Raw genomic sequence first — 16,481 nt, 5'->3', positions numbered from 1 at the left:
GTCACACTGACCAATCCTGAGCTGTACCCATGTGTGAATTTACTACATAGTGATTCTGGACCCGCCTATTCAATCCCCAAGGTTCCCCTAATTTGTTTGAATAGGTAACCTTCCCCCTGTCACCATATCTTGGGTCCCAGGAATACATACCTAGGTACCTAGGTAGTTGATTTAGGAGTCGATTCAGCGGGAAGATCCGCAGACAACGACGTAATCGACTACCTAAGGTCTCAATACTTCTATATTATACCAAGAAGGGGGACGCCTGCAGTGTCAGAGTGTTTGTTAGGTAAACTGTTTACCATCACATCGGCCATTTAACGTCATACCTAGAACGCCCGAACACCACGTTGATATCCTTAACTACCTCCTAATCTTGCGATAAAAAACCATTAGCCATGCTTTTCAATGCGACATGATCTCATAACTTTTCCCTATAAGGGAACAGCCCCCACTACGCGACTCTCTTGTCCGTTTCTGCAGACGTGGCCTTGTCTCCTTCGTCGGGGTTCAGATAATTCGCATCTTCGGCTGCCTCGTACTCCGCAATTAGATCTGATACCACTTCTCTGGCCTCGTCGAACTCGTGTAAGTTCTCCGAGAAGGGGGCCGTCTTCTTGTAACTCTCTATAAAAGCACCACGCTTTCGCATGTTGTCATATCGACGAACAATTCGTTTAAATAACTATTGTGTGTTTGTTAGTTGATAGTTTCCCAATAGGACGTGTGTATACATATGTGCATTTAAAGACTTTGAAAGACTTACAGTTGCGATGCTGGTGTGGTTGGCTAACATTAAACCACTGACGCGGTGGCTCATTGGGATGTATGGACTGCGCTTTGTCAGGGCGACCTGTATACTCGCTGGGCCCCAAGGTATAAAGGTTGCTAATCTTCGTTCGCGGATACGTAGCAGACTCTTGTGAACATCTGTTGGGTCGACCTCGCCTTGGATGACATTGAGAATGGAAATGTAGCAATTTTTCTTCTCCGGTATAGTTGAGACCATACGATTCTTAGGTTGTAGTAGTCGTCTCATGACATCAAGCACGGTGGTTTTCCTGACCGTTTTAGCTTGTTCAACTTGATCTCCGGTGAAAGGGGTATAGGCTGTCATTAAGAAATGGCAGCGAGGCGTGGGAATTAACGACGCTAGGATGCTAACGAGATCGTTGTGCATGTAACCTGGGTATCTCAATGTGGTGGTACTGGCCGACATAACCGTCGACACTAGCTGGTTGGTTTGTTGGAATGATGGTTCCTGGACGTGTAACCTGTCTGCTGCGATATGGGACAACGCTCCGTTATCCAGAACCACAACCGAATCGGCATTTTGCGTCAATCGTCTCATGGAGAGAAGACTGTTATATGGATGAACGACGACATCTCCTTGGTTTATGGTATCAGGAAACACCGAGTAGGTTTGGATGATCTTTTTGGGGAACCTGTCGTTCATCCGTTCGAGGAGGAAAGAACCTAGACCGGAACCTGTGCCTCCAGCGATTGAATGAAGAAGCATGAAACCCTCGAGAGAATCACTACCATCTGCCTCGCGTTCTATCATCTCCATAATCTCCTCGTGAACCGCCTCGCCGGTCTGATATCCATCACCCCAGTTATTTCCTGCGCCGCTGCCATTTTTACCAACGTAGAAGTTCTCCGGGTTGTAGATGTTTTTGTAAGGGCCAGTCTGTATCCCGTTAATGACGCGGGGTTCGAGATCTATTAGAATCGCTCGGGGAATATATCTTGTATCGTCACTCTGGTAGTAGAAGACATCCTTGCGATCGCCGCCCTCCGTAGCAAAGTCTTCAAGGTTGCCGTCTTGATTGATGCCGTGTTCCTGGCATAGCTGCTGCCAAAACTGGCTACCGACTTTAACTTGTTAGCGCACGCGTCCTTGATGCGTTTCCAGAAGAAGACCTCTTTGGGATTTCTGGATGGGCGTTACTTACTGCTATTGCCGCACTGGCCTACCTGGATTGTAATGATTTCTCTTGAAAGATAAATGTGAGATTGACATAGTTAATTATAACGCAGGGGTTTTCGGAGTTCGCTTACCTCGGCATTATGGCAACATATGATTCACTGTTAAGTTCGTAGACTTATGCTGCTGAATAAATTGTCCGTAATAAAAGCTCCCGCCTTGAGCTTCAGATATTTGATAAGTGGTTGTCTTATCAATTACCTAACCTAGATGCCTTATCGATTATCGACGCGTAGTAGCGCGTTTTCCCTTCTCAAGTACTTCATACAAGTTTGGCGGGGTTATACTACCTAGATACCGTATTGTACATAGTACATACAATACCTCTTTAGATACTTAATCCCGATATGGCTTTCAAAACACCTGCAACCTCTTCAAGGACTCATAACCGTTTGAAGAAGTCCTATGTACTTAGCCGAGATGCATTTTCTCAACATCTTATAAAGTTACTTATATTTTGTTCTCAGCATTGATAAGAGCCTTACAACTAGTGTATTATACAGATGCATATCTCTGCTATTGTTTAAAGTCCGGCCTAATAAATCAAGCTGCGGATAGCATAAGACATGCGCGTGGTAGCTTTCCGACCCCGATCTTTTCTTGCCGCCAATGCAGCCACCTGCACTGATAGGTATGCACAGATGCATCACGATCTTACCTGCCTGCCTGTTCTAAAGGCTACCTAAATCAATGGATATAACAAGTGTACCTAGCTTAGGAGGTAGGCACCTACCTACCTAAAGCTTAGGGCGGGAACTACCTAAGCTGCATGGATCCTTAGCTAATGTAAATAAGGTAAGAGATAAGTACCTCTAGGTAGGTATCTTATATAAAATACGCACATATATACAACAAAGTACTTAAGAATACATAACTAACTAATTCCAATTGACTTCCAAGGTTGGAAGTTTTGTCGAATCTCACCATCCTACACATACGCCTTACACTCTTTCCCTTCATTTTCACATTCGGACATCATGTCGAATCCATAATTCATCTAACTGGAACGCATTACTTTCCTAGTAATTCGTTTAATTGCTCTCTCTTGCATGCACTGCATTTGATCTCTCCCCATCCAATTAAACCAACACAAGGGAATAGTATTCCAATCCACATAAGAGGAAGCGGCTTACATGAATTAATAAATAAGGCCGTCTTATCGGGGGCCTTGTCACGCAACGCGCTAAAGCTTAGGATTACCACGGCGCAACTTTCGAAGGGTTGGGAGCCACACGCCCACACCCACATCCACGCCCACGCCCACGCTCACGTTCGGTCAGCCATGCAGAGATCTGCATCTTCGACGCCGACGCAGAATGCGACTCCTTTCTTTTCCACCAATATCTGGGGGAACAGCAGTAGCTCCAATTCGAATTCCAACGCACAGGCGCAATCGAACCAAGGTGGTCGTAGCTCTAGCAGATCGCGTCCCGGTACCAGCTCCGGCGACAAAGACAAAGAAAGGGAACCTAACATCCTAATTAAAGAACGCGATCACAAACCTTCTTTTGGGCGCAAACCGTCATTCTCTTCCCCTTCCAAGGGAAAGCGACGGGGGAGTTCGTCCAATGCAGGAGCAGGAACGGGAAGTCAGATCAGGACCGACGCTGCTATACCTCCCGCTATCCCCCCTGACTTTGCGCTCGCTGCTGCCGCCAAATTGGCGAAGGAGTCCGACATAGTAATATCTTCGCCCGCATCGACCGATTCCTTTTCTAAGATGATAGCCCGCGCCACGCCAACGCCTCTCAACGGCTACTATCCCGCTTCTACTATGACCTCTCCCCCCTTAATTCAAAACGAGATTCCCTCGCTTCATCAGCATATTCACGAGGTTGCAAATAAGAGAATATCGACTTTGGATTACCTACGTAAAGCGTAAGTTTTTGGAAGAGAGCTAGTAGTCTTTATTTATTTCCCAGTATCTTGGTGGATAGAAAGCTGACAGTCCTGTGCTAGTCATGAAGGTCGCATCTACTGGTTTAATACATTGCTTTTCGACAAGCCCGACCTGGCTCGTATGCCATATTTCGACAGCCGCAAGCTAGCTCATCGTGCCACCAACTATCTCCTACTCGGTCTTTCCCTACCGGCTGTTATAGACCTCAATTCGGGCACGCCGTTGGAATTTCTCCGCTCTCTGAATACCCTTCTCGCCGAATTTGAATCTTATCAGCAAATACATACCGAGAATGGCGTGAACACGAGCTCGCTTTCCCGCGCCCGCATACCAAATATGTTTCGTAGAGGACCTGGTGGAAAAGGTCGGAGGCAGTCAGGTGCGAACGACTTATACACGGATACTAGCAACAACGGTCTCGCCAGCGGCTCGGCTGTGAACTCGATGCCTACCAACGTTATCAATTTCGGGCTCGGTGGTGAGGGCAACGACCTTGTGCCCGGGGAAGAGTATACGCACCTTCTAACGCCGAATCTTCCTTTTGATCCCGACTTTTTCGAAACGTTTGCTACGTTATGCGATGTACTAATCGATTGCTATTCGAGACTCATGTCCCTTCTCCCTACGCCGAAAGACTGTACTCCCATTATTGCCGAGCTGTTTACCAAAGCTGATGCCAAGGTACGCAAGATGATTATCCAGGGCGTGGTTAAGGAATTCGAAGACTCGAGCCGAACAGGCTTGAAACAGGAGCTCGCTAGCGTGGGCAAGGTGGTGCTCGGTGGCTTGATATGATACCTAGGTAATATCTACGTATATATGTATACGTAGTAGTGGGTTGGTGTTTTGAGGATCACTTCCGGTTGAGGATACCAAGTAGCATGGGTTACAGGGCACAACGGCGTTCAAGTCTTCAGATGGGATGTCATGCATATAATGATTCAGTACTACTTTACTACAAGGCCTAATCACGACGAGCATATAAATATGCCTAAGTACTTAGGCGTTATTGTTAGGTTACCTAGGCTTTAGACCAACGCTGTCAATGTAATAATACAAACCACAATGTGGGAACTCGCTTGACAAGCAAGAGACTGGAAGTGACGTCCATCAGATACCATAACGCATTTGTGTCTTCAACGAGCTAAACCAATGGCTAGCCTCAGTGCTTGACTCTAATACTGGTTCTCATCACATGAACTTTAAACCCCCACGATTGCAATAACCTTCGATACAGAACAGCATAGACGGAGGAAAGGCTTCCAACGAAGCCCAGAGTTTGGGTTGTCAAGCTGTTCATTACAAAGGGAACCCCTCGCACCAAGAATAAGCCCCATCGAGTAACCAAGCTCAAACCAAAGGAAAAAAGCAAGGTAATCGCATAACTATCGATCTCGACAACAGGGTATCTACACCTATCCTTCGCGTCTCTCGTCCGCTAAATCCACGGCCATCTGCCATCGACAAGCTCCCAGGCCCCTAGACACCGAACCACCCAACCACGAGCGCGGACTCATATCTTCATCCATGTGGTCTCAAGGCTAGAGAATACGGGTTAGGACGCTGGGAGGGACAAGCGATGTAGCGACAAGACGGGGCAAATAATAACGGAACAAGAAACAGATAGGGAGATGTAAGCCGCTGTGCTTCTATGGCGGCGCGTTTCCGCATTCCTTCAAAGAAGGATGTCCGGGGACTTTCTCCCAAAGCATAATAGAAGAGGGAGACAAATCAATCATAAGATCAAAAAGTCTCTGTATGTAGCTTCGATAGCGATTTGTTGGGCGAGGGGTTGTAGAAGAAGGAAGAAAAATTTTATGAAGAAAAAAAAAAAAAAAAACCTTTAAAAGGTTCGTACTTTTAGTTCGTGACTAAGCCGGTTCAAGCAGTTGGTCAAAGCTTGTGTACCTGCGTACATAAGTACAGTAAAACCTCGCCATAGCGAAGTTACAGTATAACGAATTCATGCTTTAACGAATTAAAGTCCCTGTTTTTTGATTTTTGTATGTAATTTAACGAATTTTAATTGTTAACGAATTTTGTTAGAATTTAGCTTAGTCACCACCAAATTCGTTATGGAGTAAGTAACGCTATACCTTTTTAAAGTAGCGCTAAGCCATCTTGGGAAAGAATATCCCTAATTTCGCTTAACTTTTTACCTTTTCCAAGCTTTTCAAGCATGTTTAGGTACGTACCTAATGCGCGTTCCCCTTTTGGGACTAGCTTTACTTTACTACTTAGAACGAATTCAAGCCATAACGAATTAGAATCACTGTTTTTTGACATTCGTTATGGCAAGGTTTTACTGTACTCAGAGTGGGACAGAGTTATGATGAAGTATTATCCAATTATATGTAGAGTTTCTCCAAGCTCTACGGATCCGTATGACTAGACGACATTACCTAGGAGCTGTTTTTTTTTAAGTTGGTTACCTAAAAAATTACAGGTAACCTTAGGTAGGTACCTACCTTGTAGCCTTTCGTTACAACACGGTTTGCTTCTAGCACGCGTTCAACTTAATAAATCATCTTTCCATTCCACATTCACGAACACAACCCCCCCGAACTCAACAATTTACTCTTACTCTTTTAGGTACCTATTTCTAACCAAATGACCTAGTATCCACACAGCTTCCAACAAGGATTTACCGTCAAGTTTTCGAAGGTTGCATCATCGTCTACTCCGAAGGGCAGCCTCGCGCTGTATCCCGTATATTTCTTTCTAACCGCCGTCGCCACCTCTACCACTCTACCAACCTCCCTCCTCTCCCGCAGCCGAACATCCCAATTCAACATGTCAGGTCTCTTCGGAAGCAGCGCTGCTACGTCAACTCCTAGTAACACTATTGGTGACCTAAAGAATGACGTTCCTGTTTCGAACCCTCCCGAAGATACAATCTCCGACCTCGCCTTTTCTCCTACCTCAGACATCTTAGCCGTCTCAAGCTGGGATAAGAAGGTCCGGATATATCAAATTGCTGCCAACGGTGCTAGTGAAGGGAAGCATATGTATGATCACGAGGCCCCTGTTCTGAGCGTGGACTTCTCCAAGGTAAGCCATCTCGGTTCTCACGTTTGAAAATCCCACATTTTGACATGTGTATATCCCAGGACGGCAACAAGGTTGTATCTGCCGGAGCCGACAAGCAGGCCAAAGTTTGCGATTTACAAACCCTCCAAACGGCGCAAGTAGCCGCACATGACCAGACAGTCCGATCCGCCCGCTTCTTCGAGCTGCCCAACTCAAATGGTCCAATGCTGGTAACAGGCTCGTGGGACAAGACCGTTAAATATTGGGACCTACGGCAAAGTTCGCCCGTCGGAACAGTCACATGCCAAGAACGTGTCTATACAATGGATGTGCGAAATTCACTACTGGTCATCGGCACCGCAGACCGCTATATCAATGTCATAAACCTACAAGACCCTCTGAAATTTTATAAGACTCTTCAGAGCCCTCTCAAGTGGCAGACTCGCGTGGTCAGTTGCTTTACCGACGCTAGCGGTTTTGCTATTGGTAGTATCGAGGGTCGTTGCGCCATTCAGTATGTGGAAGACAAGGACGCGAGGTACGTTGCGAGTTATCATGAAAATTAGCTATCATCTCTATTCATTAATTGTTGACGTAATTGCAGCTCCAACTTTTCGTTCAAATGCCACCGCGATCCGCCTCAAGGCAACACGACGCAGGTGTACTCTGTTAACGACATCTCATTCCATCCCCAGCACGGAACGTTCAGCACAGCCGGTAGTGACGGCACGTTCCACTTTTGGGATAAAGATGCGAAGCACCGGCTGAAGGGGTACCCATCGGTGGGCGGTAGCATTACAGCAACGACGTTCAACTCGGGCGGCAACATCTTCGCGTATGCTGTCGGTTATGACTGGAGCAAAGGTTATATGGGTAACAATCAGAACTACCCCAACAAGGTCATGCTGCATCCCATCCAGGGCGACGAGTGCAAGCCTCGCCCTAGCGTTAAGAAGCGGTAGAACACTCAAGGCGCACGGGGACCAAAGGGACGACCCTTAGTAGATAGCATGGGCGACTGGGATATGGATTGGTGACCGAGGCAGAAAAGATGACTTAGGTACTCTCGCTTTGTCGTAGTTGCTGCCTCTTGCCTACGCACGTATCACAGATTGATTTGCACGAGGAGACGGATAATTCTTGATTATTCAGGGGGAAAGCGGACGACGAGTCGTGGAGAGTCTACGTTACGGGGAATGAAGAAAGTAAAAAAAAGGAAGGAAATAAAGAAGTTGTAAGAATATGACCATAGTAAGGGGTAAGGCGGATGGCGCGATACCATATGGCTCTATCGACATAGGTGTGTCAGTTAGTTAATAGAGAATACCTACACTTGTATTAATGCATAGTACTCGGAAGTACTCTAGATGGTGTTTCATGGGCAGGTTATTGTGAATCGTCTCCTGGTGTTTTTATAACTATTTCTCCAAAACAACTAACTTTGCGCTTTGACTTGCGTAGTGGACAATGCGCCGTCCAATAGGTACCGGTAGTTTTGATCAGGTATATGCGAGTAAGCCGGGGCGTCATATTTGTTTAACAATTCCTAATACTATGTATTCACGTCCTGCGTCATCCTTGGCGCCTCCATGAAGATCTGGAGAAGATGAAAAAAAAATGACATCAACTCCTCCCTCCATGTCTCACTCCTCATCTTCGACCCCTACTAATAACATTTGCGACCGCTGTCAGGGGGTGCCATGGGATCTCATAGCAGACCCAAAACAAACGTCTACAGATCCGTACCTGTGGGTGTCCGAATCTCACGGGCAGCTCAAGTCTTCAAGCTGTCGTATCTGCCGCCTGCTGGCGAATATCAAGTCGCCGTCGTTAGATGGGAAAATCTGTCCTCTGTTATCGCAACGCACCTGCTGGATCCAGTGCCGTAGCAAATGGATATTGGACATCTCGCAGAGCAGCAACCTTGTGCATTTCGGCGACGAGTCCAGGGGTACGATCGAAGTGTCTAGGCCGGACCAGATTATCAACATTGGGATTCAGCGTATAGACCCCGAACACGTCTCGTTCAAGAGGTTGCAGGATTGCGTATCGTATTGCCGCCAGAACCACAGTCGAGTTTGTATTCGACCAACGTTTCAGCCGGCTTCTGGCTTTCGGGTGATCAACTGCACAGACCCAGCTCAAAGGATTGTTCCCGCGCCTCCGGAATGTAAGTACGCAGCCTTGTCGTATGTCTGGGGCAATACCACAAGATCGTGTTCCTCAGGTGTATATCCACAGGTGATCGTTGATGCCATAAACGTTACCTTGTCCATGGGACTCCAATACCTTTGGGTTGATCGCCATGTAAGTAAACCCCTTTTCAACTCAAAATTATATAGAATTCTCTTCTGAGCTATAACGACAGTGCATCGACCAAAACAACGCGATGGATAAACATAATCAAATTTCTCAGATGGGCAATATTTACGCAAACTCGGAAATAACCATCATTGCCTCGGCAGGAACAGACGCTACCTACGGCCTCCCGGGAATAAGCAGGCCTCGCAAGCAACAATCAGGGGAAGTTATTAACGGCATATCTCTTCTGGAAGGCTTTCCCCATCCCGTCCATGCGGTAAAGGAGTCAGCGTGGGCACGTCGCGGCTGGACGTATCAAGAGGCGTTTCTATCGCCGAGGAGACTTGTCTTTACCGATTACGGCGTCTGGTACCTGTGCGATAAAATATGCCTGGCTGAACACGAAAAGGTCCCGATAACGAAGATCTCGTCGCTCCCGACCTTTGAGATCCGCACGTTCACCCCGCACCCGGACCTGGATGATAGGTACGTAGCGCCACGGACCAGGGCTGCCAACGATATGATCGTCGAATATAGCCGCAGGGAACTGAGATACGCTTCGGACGCGCTGGACGCTATGCTAGGCGTTTTGCAGTTCCTGGAAACGAAAGGCGTGTATTCCATCTGGGGGACTGTTATATACGAAGAGCGACCCGTAATCAATTGGCAGCACAAGCATCCGGGCAAGAGACGGCCTGGATTCCCCAGCTGGTCCCCCCTCGGCTGGGAAGGCCCCATCAAACTCGAAAACTTCCTTGGCTATAACGACTTCGAGGTAGCACTAGGAGAGAAAAGCGAAACTCCGCTGCCTGGCCAGAACCCCATAAGCACCACCGCCGCGGGACTGGCGAAGGGCGGGAAGGACGCGCCCCGGTTTTTACATCTGACAGGGTATGTAGTCGACCTGCTCCTCGAGAACATCCAGTGGGCAGACTCGCGGAAATCGCACCAGACGACGTTCCACCTCGCCGCGGGCGAATACAAGCACAACCACACGCTCTCCGACGGGACATACGCTTCCCTACGGATATCCCCCGAGACGAGCGTTCTGGCCAAGGCCAAGCTCGACGGCGCGGAAGGACCCGGGGCGAGCACGAGGACGAGGCCCGTGCTCGGACTGCTGCTTAGACGGTACAGCGACGACGCGTATTACCCGCACCTGATGGACCCGACGGTCAAGAACGCGGATTTCCTGTTGCTGGAAAGAAGACAAGGAGGCGGGGGCAGTGGTGCGTGGTGTTGGTATTACGAGAGGATTGGGTATTTGGAGTGTAAGATACGAGCTCAGGAGGAGGAGCAGCAGCAGGAGAGGGAGAAGGATTATCTTCAGGATACGGTGTTCGTTGACGGTGTCAGTGGCGATGTGTTGGATGATGTGAGTATACCCAGGGGAGACCCGTTATGGCGCGAGGGAGCTGGATGGCGGACTGTTGTCGTAGGGTGAATTTGGAATATTTATTATATTAGGTAGGTAGGTAGGTACATGGGCTTGTGAAGGAAGTCAGGGGCACGTCGGTGTAGAGTATGGAAGGGTTTGGGAGCATACCTAGGTATTCACTGCCGCAAGTCAAGCCAGAAAAACGCATTGTATTTTATATTGTTAGGTATTTACTTACTTACCTAGGGAGGTACTCAATCAAGGCAGTGAAAGGGAGAAAGAAGTACTGCCACGATAGCCGTAAAGCACTCTCGCATACCAGGTACCTAAGCCTACAGGACTTTGAAGCCTAGGAATTTCAAAGGTTGCTAGGTAACTCGCAGTACGTACCGACCTAGGTACCTAGGAACGCAACGAAAGGTTCATAAGGCATCGTAAGAGCCCCTCCTATCACTCCTGATTTCTAATTACTCGGTTCAATGTGGTCGTGACCGAGTGGTTAGAGGACGTGATGGAGGAGAAAAAATTCAGAGTTTCCCGAAGGGACCGCTGGTTCGAACCAGCGGCAGGGCAGGCAGGCAGATCAACTGTTCAGGTCGAATGTTCAACGGTTCTTTCTTTCGGTCCCAGCTTTTTTTCTTCCTCCTTCTCTTTCCTTTTTATTTTATTTTATTTTTCTTTTACTCTTTTTTTAAGAAAAAATTACTTTCCCCCCTTTTCCTTTTCTGTCTTTTTTTTTTGGTCCTCATCAACCCCCGTCTAACGACAACAGATGCTAGTTAACTGCTACTTACCTACCTTTGGGAGCTTTATCCTCAGGGTCGAAGTACGAGAATAGTATCACGGGCAGTTACCAAGCTAGGTACCAGGTACCTTAGAGGAATCCGTTCATGTAGCAATCACACTTGAGCCTCTATGAGGGCACGATATACCAGGTGATAATGCACAATAGGCTGTTTTCGTAGAAAAACAAGTATCTGACGTATGGTATTTCAACTTATATTGTGACTCCTTGATAATAACCAACCCAATAAAATGTAACCAGTAAAAGGCAAGCCAGGATTCCCTCGGCCCCTGACCGACGGCAATATTCTCTTATCTTCAACAAAAATGAAGTTGTGTACCTAGGCTAGGTAGGTATGCGCATATCGTAGGCGTGTCGCCCCATGCATGCATCTAATTATAACAAATGAGAATATCTTCACACCTGTCAAACGTAGTAGCTAATAACCCGAACTCTACTTTCCATAGATAACTTGAGTACTCGTGGTCCAAACAACACCTAGATAATAACCATTGCTACCGAATAGATTCAACATACCTAGGTGGGTAGTCAACGCTTCTCTGGATCTCCTGATTGGAATGACTTCTGAAAAACCCGGCAGAGAAGAAGGCAGCTTTTAACCATTGAAAAGCTCTCTGCCACCAACTCTTGGCGTATGCTGGATCTTCATCCTCTGTGTTTTTCGTGCCCTGTCGATCTTCTTTGGACGGTGGATTTGGGGAGCAAGAGTTGTAGATGACAATTTGGTTTCCGTAAGGCTTCCCTACATGAGTCACGGAACTGGAGTCAGATGTGCTTAGTTCAGACCCGGTTAGTTGTTTATGCTGTACCTGTAACTCCGAGGTCGATGGTGTTGACTGTGTTTCTCGAGCGGGACTTGAAACTTGTGCGCCATCAGACTTAAACCACATGAGGGCGTGACCTTTCTGGATGTGAATTTCAGTTTTGAACGGGTCTTCCCTTAATACTCTGGCTGCTTCGGTTTCCGATATTGGAACACCACTCTCCATCTCTCGGGCAACTTGTAATTTTATACCTGTTGCGTTTGCGTAATGTTGTCGGATTAACTTCCGGAGTTCGTCGCGTCTTTGAGCTTTGTTTTCCTCAAGGTCTAAGATATGTTCGAACCCATCAGTGGACCCTTTACCTCCTGGGAAGCCATGATGATACACTGAACCTCCACGATAGCGACCTGGTGGGTTTAGAATTCGCTTGATATCTTCCTGACCAAGCAATTCGGGGACTTTGTTCCAAGTTCTTTCCAAAGTCTTTGGGTGCCAAGTATCCCAGTGGTTCGTAACGAAAATGACGTTTCGGAAGAATTTTGGACCGCAGAAGCACTGAACCCATTGAATGGTTTTGAGATCTTCCTTTCGGAGTCGGTTCTCCATTTTGCCATAGACAAAAATAAGACCAGCAACTGTGACGAAAGGGCCAAGGACTTCTAAGCAGCTCATGATATTATAATAATTGGCCATGTCATCCATGTCGGCAGCGCCAAACCCTGCCGTATCTACGAAGAGATATTGTTGTCCGTCGATGAAGGCAGGGCAGATTTCATACTTCCGAGTACCTTGAATATTGAGTCAGCATGTAGAGTTTCATTAGAGGGGAGCTGTTGGTATGTACCTGATTTCAATGTGTACCCGATATTCAGATCCAGGCCAGTTAATTCTTGTAGAATGGTCGATTTTCCAGTGCCTGTTTGGCCCACCACGAAGATCAGCTTGGTACTTTTGAGGCTATAATGAAATTAGTACTATAACTACTTAGAAGGCTTTCAAATGGCTTGATGGGGACATACTACTTCTCGACATAGCGAATTACACGCTTCGGTGCTCCGCTAACGTTGTTGAGCAGCTTCATTAACCTCTTTTGGCCCCATTCAGTAGATGGCTCGTCGCCATCGTCATCTGATATAGAAGGCGTTACAAAACTAAAGTCGGAATCATAGTCCGAGGCATCGGAGCGATCATCCGGCTCGACTCCGCTGCTTGTATCTTTGGGAGAATATTCTCTGGGCACGTATTCCTTCGCAGAATATTCCTCGGGTGAATACTCCATGGGCGCATGAAGAGATTGTGCGGTCATAATAAGTTGATTCTATGGCGTAACTCGGACTTGGGTGTTGTAGATGCGGGGAAATATGAACGGGTGAGCATCAGATGAACGTGGAAGATGTTAAGAAAGCTGCTGGGGACAAGGTCATAAATCTAGGATGCTCTTATTCTTAACAAGATCTGACTAGGGTAGATGGAGTAGATGTCTTAGACGTTACGTCAAATCAAGCAAAAAGTAAAAGAGAGCAAGGGAATGGATGAGCCTGAACATTCGTGAAAGTTTCTTGGACCTTACCTTAGGTAAGGTACTGTAGGTAACTATCAATTTCTACTTCCCTGAGCTGCGAGAAAATGCTGTGTTACTCCTGTTACTTTCGGCCTCCAATGATAAAAGGTGGCGATGAACGACTTGGCCACCATGAAGACCCAAGTGTTGCTTTGCTTATTGGATAATATTAAATTAGTTTAACCATTTTATTATGCACCCAGGTATGAAGTTAGTCCTATGCTGTCGCCCGACCTGAGACGGCTAGGCTGTCTTGAATGTTATTGATTGGTACGATGCTTCATGTTGCCTACCATTCTGAGATATGACAAGGCATACCGTCGAGACTTGTCTGGCTGTGGCCAACCAGCCAACAAGGTAAGAAAATAAGTAGCCGGCTTAAGTTACCTTGAAATTTCAAAGCGAAGGAAATCGGTTGTCAAAATAAAATAAAGGATTTTGTTTCTACTTACGACCTCGACGTTCATTAATAAGAGTTAAAATACGCTGAAGTTTGAACGACCTGAGCTGACACCTAGCGGGATTGCGGGGCGGGTTCAACTACCTTATAACGGGGCTCTCGGATGCCCCGCGCCCTCCGATGCACAATAGTACAATACACTAGTACTTAGGTACCTTTTAATGCAATGCACAAGGCTTAAGACTGAGAAAAAGTTGGCGGGGTTCCAAAGTTCCGAACTTTTGAATTCCACTTAAACAACTTCCAAAAAAGCAAAGCCTTAAACTCGTCGCGAAAATGGCTGCTAAAGCACCATCAGACGAGCTTGAGAAGCTCAGTGGTTAGTATTATATTGAACCGATATAATCATTGGTTACCTAGCAATCCCCTAATATTCAATCAATAGTGAGCGAGGGAGCCGCCAACGGGAAGGCTGCCGGAGGAACTAACGGCGCTCAGAATGGCGATGCTGCAGATCATTCCGGCGAAGAATCCGAGGATGACGCTGATGAACAAACTACCGAGCCCGCACCCGGTGCTGCTAAGAAGAAGAAGAATAAAAAGAAGAAGCCGAAGAAGAAGAAGAAGGCTCCTACTACTCAAACAGACCCCCCGAGCGTCTTGCTATCACAGTTGTTCCCTAACAACACATATCCTAAGGGTGAGGAAGTCGAGTATACAGACGAGAATCGTTATCGCACCACTAGCGAAGAAAAGCGGCACTTGGACAACCTAAACACCGACTTCTTAATTGACTATCGCCACGCTGCCGAAACCCATCGTCAAGTCCGCCAGTGGGCTCAGAAGACCATTAAGCCTGGCCAAACTTTGACTGAAATTGCCGAAGGGATTGAGGATAGCATCAGGCGCCTAGTTGGACACGATGGATTATCAGAGGGTGATGCTAAGATTGCCGGTGTGGGCTTTCCGACTGGCTTAAACTTGGATCATATTACTGCCCACTACACACCCAATGCTGGGAACAAAACTGTTTTGCAGCAGAGCAACGTCATGAAAGTAGACATTGGCGTTCATGTCAACGGAAGGATCGTTGACAGTGCCTTTACGATGGCATTTGACCCGATGTACGACAACTTGTTGGCAGCCGTAAAGGATGCGACCAACACAGGTGTCAAGGAGGCGGGTATCGATGTCCGCCTCGGAGAACTTGGCGGATACATCCAAGAGGCCATGGAGAGTTACGAATGTGAGATCAACGGGACTACATACCCGATCAAGTCTATTCGCAACCTCACTGGTCATACGATCTTGCCGTATAGCATTCACGGAACCAAGAGTGTTCCCATCGTTAAGACGCAAGATAACACGAAGATGGAGGAGGGCGACGTCTTCGCTATCGAGACCTTCGGCAGCACCGGAAACGGTTATGTCCGCGACGAAGGAGAGGTCTCCCACTATGCTCTGCGTAGCGACGCCCCCAAGGTCGATCTACGTTTGTCCTCGGCCAAGTCTCTTCTTAACGTTATCAAGAAGAACTTTGGTACTATTCCGTTTGCACGAAGATATCTAGACAGACTCGGGCAGGAGAAATACTTGCTAGGGGTAAGTGTTTTCTTTAATCACAAGCTATGCGTATTTGCATTTCGTTAACTTTATACCAGTTGAACAATCTCGTCCAATCTGGTATCGTGGAGGACTACCCCCCTCTACTAGACAAGAAAGGGTCGTACACGGCCCAATTTGAGCATGTAAGTTCCCCTTCTCCATTACCGCATGTATATACGTGTCTGCGATACTGATTTGTGATTGCAGACTATCTTGCTTCGACCTACCGTAAAAGAGGTCATCAGTCGTGGTGACGATTATTAGATAGAATCACGAAATGTATGATGTAGCATGTTGATGACCTATATTACAGCAGCAATGTGTGCTTTGATATGTTGGTGTCATTATTCCTGATCCCAGTATCAAATCGCTTATGAATTGGCGCCTTGGTTCCTTGCTGAAGAGATATATGACTTGGGGAAGAGCCAAGCAATCAGGTATTCAGAAAGGGTCAAAACCACAGACTTGGGAGGATTAGGGTAGAAGCCGCAGGCAATTATCCTAAATTAACTACATTCACCAAAATAGTATGCTTCTGTATTAAGGGGGTTGAGAAATGTCTTCACAATGTAAGCGGCGGTGGAGCTGATGACGTTGGATCCGGAAACTAAAATTATCTTTTTGTGAGATGCATTATTTGCCAGTTCATATGAAGCTGGAAACAATGGGTTGAGTGCTGTATGGCACTTTTTGGTATTGAGCATTGGCCTGAATGTTGTTCTGTATCATCGATACTACCTGTTATGTCAC

The 16,481-nt window shown here is 46.9% G+C and overlaps 6 protein-coding genes across 6 annotated transcripts; 4 read left to right on the top strand and 2 right to left on the bottom strand.

The window, feature by feature from the left end:
• Positions 1-147: 147 nt before the first annotated feature.
• On the bottom strand, positions 148-2,215 carry F4812DRAFT_99425 (Tubulin/FtsZ, GTPase domain-containing protein). Its single transcript, XM_047939629.1, has 4 exons — positions 2,062-2,215; positions 1,956-1,996; positions 767-1,875; positions 148-685 (listed from the first exon to the last, which is right to left on the bottom strand). Exons 1-4 carry the CDS (start codon positions 2,067-2,069, stop codon positions 455-457), a joined length of 1,389 nt encoding a protein of 462 aa, XP_047788500.1. The 5' UTR covers positions 2,070-2,215; the 3' UTR covers positions 148-454.
• A 737-nt stretch (positions 2,216-2,952) lies between these two features.
• On the top strand, positions 2,953-5,109 carry F4812DRAFT_99393 (uncharacterized protein). Its single transcript, XM_047939628.1, has 2 exons — positions 2,953-3,865; positions 3,947-5,109. Exons 1-2 carry the CDS (start codon positions 3,270-3,272, stop codon positions 4,680-4,682), a joined length of 1,332 nt encoding a protein of 443 aa, XP_047788499.1. The 5' UTR covers positions 2,953-3,269; the 3' UTR covers positions 4,683-5,109.
• Positions 5,110-6,031: 922 nt separating this feature from the next.
• Positions 6,032-8,252, top strand: F4812DRAFT_436192 (WD40 repeat-like protein). Its single transcript, XM_047934830.1, has 4 exons — positions 6,032-6,343; positions 6,507-6,938; positions 6,998-7,455; positions 7,522-8,252. The coding sequence occupies exons 2-4, from the start codon at positions 6,681-6,683 to the stop codon at positions 7,877-7,879; spliced, it is 1,074 nt and encodes a 357-aa protein (XP_047788498.1). The 5' UTR covers positions 6,032-6,343; positions 6,507-6,680; the 3' UTR covers positions 7,880-8,252.
• A 172-nt stretch (positions 8,253-8,424) lies between these two features.
• Positions 8,425-10,887, top strand: F4812DRAFT_99364 (HET-domain-containing protein). Its single transcript, XM_047939626.1, has 2 exons — positions 8,425-9,224; positions 9,286-10,887. The coding sequence occupies exons 1-2, from the start codon at positions 8,535-8,537 to the stop codon at positions 10,660-10,662; spliced, it is 2,067 nt and encodes a 688-aa protein (XP_047788497.1). The 5' UTR covers positions 8,425-8,534; the 3' UTR covers positions 10,663-10,887.
• A 1,008-nt stretch (positions 10,888-11,895) lies between these two features.
• Positions 11,896-13,444, bottom strand: F4812DRAFT_461152 (P-loop containing nucleoside triphosphate hydrolase protein; the record flags this gene model as incomplete). Its single annotated transcript, XM_047937818.1, has 3 exons — positions 11,896-12,953; positions 13,010-13,122; positions 13,185-13,444. The coding sequence occupies 3 exons, from the start codon at positions 13,442-13,444 to the stop codon at positions 11,896-11,898; spliced, it is 1,431 nt and encodes a 476-aa protein (XP_047788496.1).
• Positions 13,445-13,967: 523 nt separating this feature from the next.
• Positions 13,968-16,256, top strand: F4812DRAFT_99299 (peptidase). The gene is made up of 4 exons (XM_047939625.1): positions 13,968-14,505; positions 14,572-15,728; positions 15,788-15,874; positions 15,939-16,256. The coding sequence occupies exons 1-4, from the start codon at positions 14,463-14,465 to the stop codon at positions 15,993-15,995; spliced, it is 1,344 nt and encodes a 447-aa protein (XP_047788495.1). The 5' UTR covers positions 13,968-14,462; the 3' UTR covers positions 15,996-16,256.
• Positions 16,257-16,481: the final 225 nt, after the last annotated feature.

This window comes from Daldinia caldariorum (assembly GCF_022478825.1).
Source record: "Daldinia caldariorum strain CBS 122874 unplaced genomic scaffold F4812scaffold_13, whole genome shotgun sequence".
NCBI classification, from domain to species: domain Eukaryota; kingdom Fungi; phylum Ascomycota; class Sordariomycetes; order Xylariales; family Hypoxylaceae; genus Daldinia; species Daldinia caldariorum.
Note: the sequence above shows the minus strand (reverse complement) of the source record. Positions and strands in the feature narration are given on the sequence as shown.

Bases quoted from the DNA above. Each gene is read 5' to 3' on its own strand.
- F4812DRAFT_436192 (XM_047934830.1), top strand. From the start codon at position 6,681: ATGTCAGGTCTCTTCGGAAGCAGCGCTGCTACGTCAACTCCTAGTAAC. The intron at 6,939-6,997 runs GTAAGCCATCTC...TGTATATCCCAG, and splicing joins TGAGCGTGGACTTCTCCAAG to GACGGCAACAAGGTTGTATC. The intron at 7,456-7,521 runs GTACGTTGCGAG...ACGTAATTGCAG, and splicing joins GTGGAAGACAAGGACGCGAG to CTCCAACTTTTCGTTCAAAT.
- F4812DRAFT_99393 (XM_047939628.1), top strand. From the start codon at position 3,270: ATGCAGAGATCTGCATCTTCGACGCCGACGCAGAATGCGACTCCTTTC. The intron at 3,866-3,946 runs GTAAGTTTTTGG...GTCCTGTGCTAG, and splicing joins TTGGATTACCTACGTAAAGC to TCATGAAGGTCGCATCTACT.
- F4812DRAFT_99364 (XM_047939626.1), top strand. From the start codon at position 8,535: ATGACATCAACTCCTCCCTCCATGTCTCACTCCTCATCTTCGACCCCT. The intron at 9,225-9,285 runs GTAAGTAAACCC...CTATAACGACAG, and splicing joins ACCTTTGGGTTGATCGCCAT to TGCATCGACCAAAACAACGC.
- F4812DRAFT_99299 (XM_047939625.1), top strand. From the start codon at position 14,463: ATGGCTGCTAAAGCACCATCAGACGAGCTTGAGAAGCTCAGTG. The intron at 15,729-15,787 runs GTAAGTGTTTTC...ACTTTATACCAG, and splicing joins AGGAGAAATACTTGCTAGGG to TTGAACAATCTCGTCCAATC. The intron at 15,875-15,938 runs GTAAGTTCCCCT...TTGTGATTGCAG, and splicing joins ACACGGCCCAATTTGAGCAT to ACTATCTTGCTTCGACCTAC.
- F4812DRAFT_99425 (XM_047939629.1), bottom strand. The intron at 1,876-1,955 runs GTAAGTAACGCC...AACAAGTTAAAG, and splicing joins AGGCCAGTGCGGCAATAGCA to TCGGTAGCCAGTTTTGGCAG. The intron at 686-766 runs GTAAGTCTTTCA...AACACACAATAG, and splicing joins ACCACACCAGCATCGCAACT to TTATTTAAACGAATTGTTCG.